General features: G+C 42.2%; 1 gene segment (V, D, J or C); it reads right to left on the bottom strand.

The window, feature by feature from the left end:
* Window positions 1–4,461: 4,461 nt before the first annotated feature.
* Window positions 4,462–4,971, bottom strand: LOC130277054 (Ig heavy chain V region XIG14-like). The segment is given in 2 exon segments: window positions 4,462–4,831; window positions 4,918–4,971. Coding segments are annotated over 2 exon segments (405 nt in total).
* Between the last annotated feature and the right edge of the window lie 9,512 nt (window positions 4,972–14,483).

Consider the following 14,483-nt stretch of genomic DNA (forward strand, 5'->3'; position numbering starts at 1 on the left):
TCCCTAGAGAAAAGAGACTTGCAAACTCTTCAAAAGTTCAATTCTGCTGGTTTGCCCAACTCTGGCAAAAAATTCTGATTTTAACTGACCTAGTTCTGTCTGAACCAGTACTTCCCCAATTGCCCAAAAACATGTGTATAACACTGTCTAAGTGACATAAAAGCCCTGTATAACACTGTTACCTAGGAGTGTATCTATGGGCATCTGAGCTGTTTTTAAAGGGGTAGTCCAGTGCTGAAAAGCTTATCCCGTATCCTAAGGATAGGGGATAAGTTTAAGATCGCGGGGGGTCCGACCACTGGGGCCCCTCATGATCTCCTGTATGGGGTCCTGGCTCGCTGGCCAGATAGCCGCACGAAGCGGCAGCCGACGCGCCCCCTCAATACATCACTATGGCAGAGCCGGAGATTGCCGAAGGCAGCGCTCCGGATCTGCCATAGAGTTGGGCGCCTCTTCTTGTGGTGGTCAGCACCTCCCTTTCCCGTGGGCTGCCGGGGCCCCATACTGGAGATTGCAGGGGGCCTTAGCGATCTGAAACTTATCCCCTATCCTTAGGGTAGGGGATAAGTTGTTCAGCACTGGATATCTCCTGTAAGGCAAAGTTCATTTCAAAATTACCGCAACATGTATGGCTATGGGTAGACGGATAGTACCTGGTGGTAACTAGTGTTGAGCGTGAATATTCAAAATGTGAAGTTTTACTGCGAATATTGGCTCTTCGCGATTTCACAAATTTTTAGAATATAGTGATATGTATTCGTAATGACGAATAATTTTTTTGCGTGTATGCGAATATGCAAATATTCATGAATATTGGCACTTCCAGTAAGAGGACACTGATCCCTTCCTTCTTTTAGGTGAAAGATATAATCGCACATGTGCACTATGCAAATTCCATTACGAATTTTTGCATGGGAAAAAAGAGAGAAAACGAACATAGCAAATATGCAAATTTCGTGAATATAGGACGGATGTTCATCCATATATTCGTGAAATATCGCAAATTCGAATATGGCCTATGGCACTCATCACTAGTAGTAACTAACAGGTTGAATAAAAACACACAGAACTAGCAGATTTTTTATGCTTTTTTTAAATGAATGCCCAAAAATGATTCCTTTTTGGAGCCAGATGCCTGCCAATGTTTATAAGCACACAGAGACAGCTAAAGAAAAAAAAATTCAAATGGTCCAAAAATGTTACTCCTTTTTGAGAGTAGCAACAGGTTTTGTGCCAGGAAAATGAGTGGCTTTTTAAAAGCTGTGAAAAATTATTTAATTTCGGGGCATAACAACAGGATTGGTTTCCTATCTTGGCATTATTATTATTATATTCTGAAATAAAATTATTACCACCTGATCCTGGTGCTCAATGCAGGATGATATAAATTTACATGCATCTTATTAGCTTTTTTTCTATTAAAGTTAAATGGTTGTACAGGGTTAGAAAACTGCCTACTTTCTTCTAGAAACACTGCCATAACTTTAAAATGTTGTGTCTGGTATTGCAGCTGACCTTCACTGAAAAGAGTGAGTAGGACTAAGATGCTATACTGAACACAAGAACAGATTTTGCTGTGGCTACATACAGGATATATACACAATTCCCAAAATATTCTTGGAAAAATGAGGGTGTGTGTGTATGCAGGTGTACCTCGATAAACTGTTTCTGGCGGCTTCTGCAGTTCAATCAGAAGCCGCCTTAAATCATTGACGTGCAGTGGCTTCTGTGGGGCCAGAGTGCCGCTGCTCTATTCCCTCCCCGTCCCCATTTTTATAGTTAAATATCCTGCCGCCGCCACGGCCAATTCCCTCTCCATCCCCAGTTTTATAGTTAAATATCCCGCCGCCGCCACTGCACAATTCCCTCCCCGTCCCCGGTTTTATAGTTACATGTGCCCTGGGGACTGCAGTCCTTCCTGTTCCGGCAGTCTCCTGATCTGTCACTGTGCGCCGCGCACTGACTGACGAGTGACGTCGTGTTGAGGAAGTCACTCGTCATTATGCAGCGGCCTTTTTTTTTTTTTTGCACAACTTTGGCACAATTCTTTGGCGCCAAAGTTTGGCGTATTCTCTCCACTGTCGTTTTTTAAACTTGCTCAAAATCACACGGTCCTGTGTGTGATTTTTGCTTTGGTCAGTAATTCATCATTTGCGCCAATTGACCTTTGGCGCAATTTTGCACCTTTAGGGTTTTTTTTGGGCGCAATTCACTACCAATAAATGTTGTACATGGAAAACACACATATCCATGTCAGAAAATGTAAAGGTGTCAAAATATATTAATTTTTTTTTTTTTGTGAAAGCAGCGACTCCTCCGGGGCTGCGAACTACTATCCTGCGACATAGTTGTCTCTGAGGGACCTTCACCCTCCGTTGAGCCAGCATCGGACATGTCCACACAGGTTCAGGAAAGGTAAGCACTAAAGGTAAAAAAAAAAAAAAAAATTCACATGGTGCCTATAAACCTCACAAAAGAAAATAACTCATGTATCTTGCTGATATACTGCAGGAGGGACTGCAAAATGGCTGCTCTACAGGGTAAAATACGCTGTCCTCTGTGGAGGTAGGTTCTGTGTAAAAGGCGCTGTCGAACAGCTGATTTCGGCATTTGCGCCAGAATTACTAACAATGTGTTCCAAATGATAAATTTGGCGTACGTCCACAAAAACCAAAGTGAAAAAAAAAAGAAAAGGGTAAAATGAAACTGTCAACAGGCAAAATTGATAAATACCCCCCCATAATCTCTCTTGGTGATTTGAATGTTAGTGATGTTTTTAAAACCCATGAAGCCTTATCTACATAGTTTGGGCTCTCATGCTCTATCAATTTATTCAACTGTGCTCCCTTTTACCAACAACCAATAGGACTTCTATAAGTTTCCCTTCACTAGCAAAATTATATTTTATAGGCCCCTCGATAACTGAAAACCCTCAAAGGAATTAGATTATTCTATTTATTTTTACATGGACCCTATATGACTCTATACACATCCTCAAATGGGAAATAGATCTTAACTGCTCTGTTCCTCTTTCACTGTAGTTTTCAGTTTAACCCCATTGCCCACTCCCATTATGTGAAGCGTGCTCAGACATCGCCGACTCTAAAACAGGGGAAAAGTTATCCCAGATGGCTCAGCAGGATGTTTGGGAACGCTACAGTCAAATCACGGCATCCCGAACAGCTGACAGGACGATGGGAGGGCTCTTACCTCCTCGCCGTCTGATCGGTGCTCCAGTCAGCTAGCTGGAGCAGTCGAGCACCGGTAACACTGATCATTGCTATGCTACAGAATAAAGATAGGGTGTAATTTTAACTGAAAAGTGCACTGCATAGAATCGTAAGCTCCTAAAATTTACAAAATGGCTTTTTTATTTTATTTTGTCACACAAAGATTTTGTTTTTGGTTTTGCCATAGATTTTGCGGTAAATTTATTGATGCCATTACAAAGTAAAATTGGTGTCACAGAAAAACCCTCCTATGGGTCTCTAGGTGGAAAATTGAAAAAGCATTATGATTTTAGAAAATGAGGTGGAAAAAACTAAGTGCAAAAATGAGAAAACCTGTGGTCCTTAAGGAGTTAAACAATAGTTATTAAAAGCTCTTTTTGTGGCAACCACCACAAAACATCCCACAATTTGTTATTCTATTGGTATAGCACTCTTTACACACTGTCTTAAATGTTATCCTCCTGGCCAACCGGAGACCATCTTGCAATTTCTTTTCTTTTCTTTGTTTTTATTCATATTCCCCTTACTCCTACTTTATTCCTGTTATGACTTGATTAATGCAATTTCCTTTAAGTGCATATTTACACCTCTAACTATGCAACACAGACAACTGTGGGTCTGACACGTGAATACTACTATATACCCCTGGTTACCACCCTCGGGTTTGGGTATTTTATTGTATTTACCACATGTGTGTTTATTCTTGAAGAGTATCAGTGCGTTATTTATATTGTATATTGGATCTCATGTGCTAAAGGCCTGATCCTTGGCGACACAGTATTACTGTTTGGTTGTCCCCTCTCTAGCCTAGGGTCACTAGGAGGTTCCAGTGTAGGCCCAGGTCATAAGGACAGGGGACCTACAGTCTCGCCAGGCAGGGCCACTAGATAGGGATAAACCAGCTATCCTCTTTTCATCTATGATCCAACTAATACTGTCTTTTTCTGTCTATGTAAATATTACTGGCCCATACCAGTCTTTACACGATTATAGTGTTGTACTTGAATAAATATATTGCATATGAAATATGTTGTTCTTGATTTTTGTGCTGTTATGACTTAGATTATTTCCCTATACATGGACAAAAAGTCTCAGTATCATTTGTTTCTTATACAGTAGCTTACACTAATGAACGTTTTCTATCTTCAATGGTGAGTCTGTTGTTCTACTTCACATTATTCAGCTGGTTTCTGTGGTTTCCTATTTTCTAATCAGGAATGTTCTTTCTCTTGTGGTTCATCTATTTCCTGGTAGACACAGTTGGATGTTGTTCGATCTCCTCATTGCTGTGTTGTACTGTGTCTCTCTAGCACAATAATACACTCCAGAATCTGTAGTCTCCATGTTATCAATCTGGAGTTTGACCTGCTTCTTGCCATTGTCTTTTGAGATTGTGATTCTGCTCTTTAGTGAATCAGTATACCGTGTACCACCCCCACTCCATATTATTCCAATCCATTCGAACCCTTTCCCAGTTTTTCGGATCCAATGCACATTGTAGTTAGTTAACTCAAATCCAGACACTATACAGGTCATTTCGAGTGGCTGTGAAGGCTTCACAAGTCCTGGACCTGACTCCTGTATTGTCTGACAAAGGACACCTGAAGGAAAGAGAATACAGTAAAATAAATAATTCTCATACTTAGACATAATCACAGTAATAAAAACATTGTCCATTCTGTCTTACTTATTGGGTAAAACATGAAGAGAAGTATAAGAATGACCATTTTTCCTGGAACTGATCAACAAGATAAGGAGCTGTATAAATATGTGACACAAGCGTTTATATTCTTAAGTTGAGCGAGTATTTGCATAACTGGCTCCACCTTTGGTTCAAGTTCTGAATTTAGAAAGACATAAATATGATGATACCTTACTTTATTTGTAATAATTATTTAGTTTAGATTTAGAATATTTGGTTGTTTATCATAATAATCCTTCTTCTTCTTCTTCTTCTTCTTCTTATTATTATTATTATTATTAATAATAATAATAGTAATAATAATAATGTATTTATATTGTGTCCTTGGTTCCAGGGAGCTATACGTATGATAAGGGATCAAAATATATATCATAACTCAAACACAAGTACAATGAACAGAGTAAATGACAGACTGATATAGAGGGTGAGAGGGCACTGCTTGTGATGTCTTACAATGTACAAGGGGAAGAGAAACATCTGGTCATCTGAGAGCATCTAAGGAAGCAGTCGTTCAGTGCACTTCACTGTCCAACCTGATGACATATTATTACTAGTGATGAAATGCATAGGCCATATTCGAATTCGCAATATTTCGCGAATATATGGACGAATATTCGTCATGTATTCCCGAAATTCGCATATTTGCTATATTCGTTTTTTTGTGCATATGCGAAAATATATGTACATATTCGCGAATATTGAGCCTTCCCTTCTTTAATGGTATAGGGAACTAATGGGCTAGTGCAGTGGTCTCCAACCTGCGGATCTCCAGATGTTGCAAAACTACAACTCCCAGCATGTCCGGACAGCCGTTGGCTGTCCGTGCATGCTGGAGTTGTAGTTTTGCACTAGCCCATTAGTTCCCTATACCATTAAAGAAGGGAAGGCTCAATTTCGTGAATATGCGCATATACGAAGAGCAGAGAGGGATGCAGTGATCATTGTGATGTGTAAAACATGAAAAGCAGAAGACTGGAAAAAAGCTGCACTTACCCACTGAGAAGTATTTGCCAAACGATGCTTTATTACAAGTGTCCATACAGCAGACGGCAAGTCAATAGCTGGAGGTGCGGGGAGCAAGAGCCAAAGCTCTCAGGTGCGGGGGGCGTACCACTAAACATCACTGTGATGTGTACTGTGAACAAAGAAAAAAAAAAACAACAAGATTCGTATTATATAGTGCTATATTCGCAATATTTGCGAATATGCGATATTCACGATTAAAATTAAAATTTCTAATATTCGTGAGCAACACTAATTATTACATCATAAGAGAGAGTCTGTTAATGTGACTTCTGGTAATAATACATTATGGTGGCTGCATGGGCTGAGCAGCTGGGTCATTTGATCAATGAAGGAGCCAACTAGTGACAGCTAAGGTTCCGCTACAGTCACTAGAATCACATTCTACTGTGGACAATGGCCCAGATGTATCAAAATGGAGAAAACAAAAGTGGATGGATTTTCCCACAGCATCCAATCACAGCTCAAGTTTCACTTTACCAGAGCTCGTTAGCTGAGCTGTGATTGGTTGCTTTGGAAAATCACTTTTTCTCACACAGTTTGATAAATCTGGGCCAATGTGTAAACACATCAACCTCCGTGACTTGACGACGGAGATCCAATGGGTTGCAATAACCTCTGTGGGTTAATAATGTCTTCCAGGTCTGTCATAGTGAATAGAAAATCTGTGGCTGAAAAGGAGGACCCTCTATCTGTAAAACTGCTGTTTAGGCCATGAGAGAAAAGTGCCACACAAGGAGAGGAGAGTGCCATAGAGTCAACACCTGAGAGCGTTGAGTAAGGATGCCAGAGACACAGTTTAGACCAAAGCTTTTTTGGAGCAGTAGACAGTCATAAGTGACATTCCATAGTTTACAGACATAAGTACACAGAACCACAAGAGATCTGATACTTATGCAAGTGTTATTCGAGCATATCTGAGAGCAGCAATAAATACTTCCTACATAGAAAACCACATTAAAAAAAGCTATGACCATTAAAGCAAAGCCCATTCTGTCACAAACTTTATCTCATTGCATAAAAATATGGGCGCCATGGAAGAGTCCGCCATCTATGTATCGCCCCACTTTCGGCATGTGCTGAGGTGGTGGCGATACATTGATGATGTGTTCCTCATTTGGACCAGTAGTGCATCTGAGTTACTTAATTTTCATCTTTTTTTAAACAGCATTAACCCCTTAAGGACTCAGGGTTTTTCCGTTTTTGCACTTTCGTTTTTTCCTCCTTACCTTTTAAAAATCATAACCCTTTCAATTTTCCACCTAAAAATCCATATTATGGCTTATTTTTTGCGTCGCCAATTCTACTTTGCAGTGACATTAGTCATTTTACCCAAAAAAAGGAGGCAGGTAGGGGCCCTCCCAGTGTCCGGTCAGCTGTTCGGGACGCCACGATTTCACTGCGGCGGTCCCGAACAGCCCGACTGAGCAGCCGGGTCACTTTCACTTTAGAAGCGGCGGTCAGCTTTGACCGCCGCTTCTAAAGGGTTAATACCGCACATCGCCGCGATCGGCGATGTGTGGTATTAGCCGCGGGTCCCGGCCGTTGATGAGCGCCGGGACCGACGCGATATGATGCGCGATCGCGGCGCGATCCCGCTTCATATCGCGGGAGCCGGCGCAGGACTTTAATATACGTCCTGCGTCGTTAAGGGGTTAATCCCTGCATACAATTTACTTTGAATTGGTCCTATTCTGCAGTAGATTTCCTGGACAAAACAGTCTCTTACTCCAACAACCAACTACAAACAGATCTATACACTAAAAGTACGGATTGTAATTCCATTTTGAAATTTGACAGCCATCATCCAAGATACATTGTTCGCTCCCTGCCGGCTAGTCAGATGATGCGGGCACGCCGCATAGTCAGTAGGGAGTCGAAAGTCATACCAGCATTGGATTCCATGGCAAGAAACTTCGCAGCCCGTGGTTACCCAACAGTACTGGTAGAAGCTAGTAAACAAAAGGTACTCAATATGGATAGGGATCAGCTCCTATCCTCTACAAAAACATCTAAAACTTTGTCACGTATACCCTTTGTCACTACTTACAGTCCAAACACTAACAAGCTCACTAACACCATCAGGAAATAATGGCATATTATTCGGAATAGCTTCCCAGACATCATGGAATTCCAGACACCACCTCTCATGTAGTGTTGCTCGCGAATATTTGCAATTCGAATTTTATTTGCAAATATCGCATATTCGCGAATTCGCGAATATTCGCGAATATAGCACTATATATTCGCAATTACGAATATTCGTTTTTTTTTTTTTTTTTTCACAGTACACATCACAGTGATCACCCCTCTCTGATTCCAGCTTGTGTGGTGTAAGAAGGCTCTAATACTACTGTGTGAGACTGGCGTGCGAATTTTCGCATATGCGAAAATTAGCATATGCAAATTTTTGCTTATGCAAATTTTTGTACATGCTAATTTTTGCATTCGCGAATTTTTGCATATGCGAAAATAAATGTGAATATTACGAATATGCGAATTTAGCGAATATATAACGAATATTCGTCCATATATTCGCGAAATATCGCGAATTCGAATATGGCCTATGCCGCTCAACACTACTCTCATGTAGCTTACAATCCTACATCACTGTACAGAACAAAGGGTCATATCCTTTCAGAAATTGCGTGAATTGTACATATATGATTAAGGGCCCCAATTTTGTGCACCCAAGGACGGGCCAAGTATACAAGATTGGTGCTTATTTAACATGTATTATGGACCACATTATCTATGTTCTTAGTTGCCCATGCAACCTTATATATGTTGGAGAAACTACCCTCATGTTCAAACATCAGATAAATCAGCACCGCTATTCAATAAGGAAACAACGCCATGATTTACCAGTTTCCAAGCATTTTTTGGAAGCTGGACACAATGAGAAAGATTTTAGGTTCACCTTAATAGACCATATTCCCCCTCTGAAATATAGCGGAGATTGTACCAGTATATTGAAAAAAGAGAATTACGATGGATCCATACCCTTAACTCCCTGCGGCCCAACGGACTGAATGTTGAATTTGTGGTTACGCCAGGGATATTAAATGTGTCATAATCACCATTATGAGGTTTCTGTACTATTAATTGCCAGTTACAACCACATGTGATATTTTTGATATGAGACAATATGTAATATTTACTCTCTTGCATTGAAATCTGATTCTGTTTTTATGTAATTTTAGATCACCAATTTGAGGAGGCAACATACTACAGCTTTGAAGAACCGGGTCAAACAACGAAAACTATTTCTCTGGTCTCCATCTTTCCAGTCACTGTGCTCCATCATCTATCTCCTGATCAAAGAGGTCAGACGGCATCTGGAGGTGGGTACCGTCCGGCGGATTATGGTATCCCCGCACCCACGGGTTCCACGTCCGCCTAGGTTCCTGCCTTGTGTCTCCAACATAGGGCCGAGACCTACGATGCCCACCTATGTGCCGCCGACCCATTAAATGCATACTTTCATTCATCCAGTAACTGGAGGAGGTTTGCCAACTTCCACCAGGGAGAATACAGACTCACTTCACTCGTCTGCGCACGCGCGGAAGTGAGCGGAGACCAGTTTCCATAGTAGCAAGAACGCTTGCCAGTGATAGGCTCTCTGTTTCAGTGTGTTCCCTCTGTGCTTGCGCATAGACACACAGAACGGCGCGAAGCGCCGGGAGCCGAGGCAGCGTCTCACGCCATCTTGGCGTCCTCCGTTTCCATGTCCTTACCCGGCAACACATCATGCTGTATGTATGTTTCCGCCCCTCTCTTAAAGTATACCTGCACTTATGACCTGTTAAAATTGCTAGAAGTGATCTTTTAATGTAGTCATGTTGATCACGTACCTGTGTAAGTAGCACCCTGCATGGGAACTTTATGTATTATATTTTCTTTCACCCACTTTGTACCTGATCTTAAATATGATCCTTTTTTATACTGTTTATATATGCTAACGATGGAAATCACATGTTGTACACGTCCTGTATAAATACTGTGTTGTTATCACTGGTGGTTGAGCTTGAGAAAGGCTGCAATCGGGCAGCTGAAACGTCGCTTCTGATGTCAGGTCAATAAATTCTTTTTTCACTATACTTTTTGGAGTGCCGCAGCATTTCTATTTTGGTGTGCATAAAAACAGAGTTGGCAAAATACAACCAAGAAGAGAAGACGACCCCCAACTTAGTGTATGTTTTGCTATAGACATAGGGGTAGTTATCATGACTCTCTCACAGGCTCCCCCACCAGCACACAAGCTCGCTGGATCCAACACACCCATGAAGCCATTCTAATATATCCACCAATCCGAACTAGCTGAGATATCAATAGCGGATTATGCTGTTTTTGCAGAATAAACTGCTGTGGTGTCCCGGTACTGTATTTTATACGTTACCTGTATAGAGGTCCCCATAGTCAGAGTCCCTACGACTTCGGGGTCCCTCTTTTGTAGTTTTCCCCTTGTCACCTCACATTTAGTCGATGACTATATAGCAGTTCTATTTAATATTAATATAAGTATAAGTATAGATATGTATATATTTAGCTATCTACCTGTTCGGAGCGTAGCAGGACCTGCGGGTCACGTGATCAGGTTGAAACTCTATGGTTTTGCTACAGGACATTTGGAGGTTCCCGTGACGTGTTCACCCACAATGCACTGTAACGGTGAGTGACAGTCGTTACAGACCAACCAAAATGGCCGGCCCCTGCCCATATAAGGGACCTGCGCCATTTTGATCTGTCTCTTGAGTTGCTGACTCTGGAAGAGGTAGGACCTCTGCAGCTTACAAGACAATTTACTAGGCCAAAGCCTTGCGGCCTCGGCCTCTAACATAGCGGATAGACTAAGCAATTCCCCGCTACTCATCGCAAGATCACTGGACCTAATTACTCCCCTAAATCCAGCGGATCTCTGCAATATGATCCTTCAGAAGCTAAATTGGGCTTATCTGATCCCAACCGATCAAGCTATATGTAAAGAGACTCTGTTATCTGGACTGTTACTATTATTACATCCACAGAAATTCATCAGTAAAAGTTCCTGCAAGTTTTCAGTTAACAGCGGTTGTGGACAATCCTTTATTTCTGCATCACCTATTGCTCTTTGGAAGGGTGGCAATAGGCCTATCAAGAAACACAGCATTTAACCCTCACCCTGGTGTCACGAGTGACAAGGGTTAACAGCGCCCTTAACTATCCTGAACAGCAACACCCTAACTACCCTACACTCCCACAAGACAGTATCCTCTCATCTGTCACCACACTGCCATAAACTTTGCAATTGGGGGCGGGCATGTCCCCTTTCACCTATAAGCACGCCCCCTTTTTGACAAATTCACACCCTTTGTGTATGTGCCAGCAAAATAAGGCAAAACATGGACATCGGCAGCTAGCACAGAAATTACCACATAAAAATTAATAACAATTTGCGGTTAGTAACTATGCCCCATAGTTTTTTCCGGGGATCCTGGTTGTATTTTGATGCACTTGTTATACACCTTATTTTTTTTTCTTTAGGTGCGCTTTACTTGTATACACCTAATTAATTTGGTATTTCTGCTAATTATTCATCTGGTGCCTTCTCTAGGTATGTGATCCGGTTAGTACTTATATGACAAATTTATTTTGCACCAGGCAATTGTTCTTTATGTGTACAGCTACCCATGTATTTATTTGTACCATGTTTTTGAATTTCCACCCTTGTTTTCTGCTGTGAGTTGGAATTTCCTATATACTGCTCTCATATTTGTTTTTCTGCTTTCTTTTATTGTGTGTTTTCATGGTTTGTGGTATACAAATAAAGATTTTAGTCCGGGGGCGTGGCCAGAAGTCCCTGGGGTAAAACGTGTGTGTGCTGAGCTCTGTCTTCCCACTGCTTACACTGCGGTTAAGTGCCCTGCATTTTATAAAAGCACAACTGAATTTGCACACAACAGACTCCACACTTGCCCCGGTCACCTTTGGTGTGGAAGGTGTCCCCCTGTGCCCATTCACCTCTTCAGGTGCAGTGAAGCTTTCGCTTCATGCTCCCTGCGGATAGCTAGACTGCTAGATGTGCTTTCGCTGCACACAGAAGACACAGCCATGTTTCACCGGACCTGCCCGCTCGTCACCCGCAGGCCCGCTCTGTTAGGCTCTGCTGCCGGGTAAGCCAGCCTGCTGACACTGACACCTGGAACGAAGCTGAGGCTACGCTTCATACAGAGGCTACATGTCAACGACAAGAGGCCACTCCACATAGCAGGACTCTAACGTTTAAGTGCCCCAGCAGTGGAGGGGCTTCTGGATCTCCTACTGAACTGTCATGAGCTGGCCTGCAGGTGATCTCCTCGACAACAAGTGTCACCCCCTGGTGAGTCAGCATGCCAGCACCATTACAGACGCATGTGGTGCGCTCCTCTTATATATAAATACTCTGCATGTGCTCTCCAGAGGACTGTACAGCTTAGTAGTCTGGACACAACAACTACCTGATATTTCTATACTATACTATACTAAAGTCCTTGGAATCTCCTATCTCCGTGGGATTTGCATTACCTTTACATCTGCCTTACAGTGAATAGAAGTGCTCATATAGACTATCAGTGTTACTCTATATAGTACACCAACAATACTATCCATTGTGATATATGCCTTCATCACATATTGAATGAAAGTGACATTCCTTTATATTGCTGGTCTATGCTGTCTACGATGGCCCCGACATATGATAATTTCAACATACGATGGCCTCTCAGAGGCCATCGCATGTTGAAGGCAGAATCAACATATCATGCTTTGGTATGTCGGGGCCATCGCATAAACGGCTATCCGGCAGTGCAGACTGCTTCAGCTGTCTCCGGATAGCCGTTTAAGGTGCCCCGTGTGCTGCGGTGAGTGTCACTCACCTGTCCACGAAGTTCCGGACCGTCCTCTTCAGGATCCCCTGCATCCTTCATCGTCATCATGCTGCGCACATGCCGTCCCGTCATCCAATAGGAGTGGCGTGCGCAGCAACGGGATGAAGAGCAACAATCCCGGGTAGCGGTGAAGGTCTGGAGCGGCGCGGACACCCCGGGGACGCGATGACAACGATGGAGAGCGACATCCAGGGCAATGGTGATGGTCTGGAGTGGCGGGACACGTGAGTATATCTTTCTATATTACTATTGCACGGATCCCTCAACATATGATGGTTTCAATCAACGATGGTTCATTTGAAATTAATTTCCATGGTATGTTGAGGGATCACTGTAATCTTATAAGCTACCTTTTACTTGTATTACCTGACTGCATACTCAGCTGTCTACTGCCATCTACTGTCCAGTGGTGAAACTGCATCTACTTCAATAGCATTTTCTTAACATGGGACTGATTTCTCATCTATAAATTGCACTTACTTTGACATCGGAAAAATCCACGCTTACTTTCTAAAGAAGGAGCACTCCTATAAGCTACTTACTACTCTGCATTACCTAATCTCATTGACAGTCTTTTGCTATCATCCACTGTTCAATTGTGAACCTTCATCTACCACAATTACATTATTTATTTGTGGGACTGCTCGTATGCTAACAGTCTCTCTGATACGCCACTATACCTCAAATTACCCTGTGCTTTGACCTGCCTGTTTGCATATACATCTAATGTCCAGCCGTGAACTTATATCTTCTCCAATTGCATTATCTCATTCTAAGACTATCCACTCACCTGAAATTTACATCTCTCCTGTGGTTTCCATGGGGAACCATAAAAATAACAAACCACAATTATCCTCAAGAACATCTACTGTAGGTCACAGTCAATATCCACAGTTCATCTTCCGTCTGAAACGTCACCACGTGATAAGAATGATGATACTTGGAGAAACTGTCTTTCCCATCTCCCAACCAAAAATGATTTCAGAGATTTTATGAGGGAAATGAAAGATGCCTTTGAATCTGACATCTCAGTAGTCAGGCAAGATTTACATGCGGTCACACAGAGAGTGGACTCATTGGGAAGCGAACATGACGAGACACGCTTGTATACATCATCCCTCCAATCCACAGTAGTGGCCCAACATGATGGTATTTGTGAATTCCAAAGACACCTGGAATAATCCAGGAAGAAGGCACTATATCAGAGTCCGAGGACTTCCATAAGCAACGCATGACGAAGATCTAAAAATCACGCTCAAAGCGATCTTTAACAAAATTCTGGAAGCACCACCTTCACACAAAATTCAATGTGACAGGGTCCACAGGGCATTATGACCTAAAGGGTCTTTATTGTTTCCACGCGATATAATTTTCTGCATCACAAATTATTCTCTCAAAGAGGACATTATGGCAAAGGCACGTAAACAGAGAAATTCATTTTGATGGGGCCATTCTCCAGGTCATGCCAGACCTCTCGTGGGTCACTCTTCAAAAAAGAAGATTGCTCAGGCCTCTTCTACAATCCCTGAGAGACCATGATACAGATGGGGCTTTCCTTTTAGTCTCACTGTGAGACACAATGGACAATCGGGTACATTGAAGACAGCCCAAGATTTATGGCCT

The sequence above is a fragment of the Hyla sarda genome, chromosome 1 (genome assembly GCF_029499605.1).
Source record: "Hyla sarda isolate aHylSar1 chromosome 1, aHylSar1.hap1, whole genome shotgun sequence".
NCBI lineage: Eukaryota > Metazoa > Chordata > Amphibia > Anura > Hylidae > Hyla > Hyla sarda.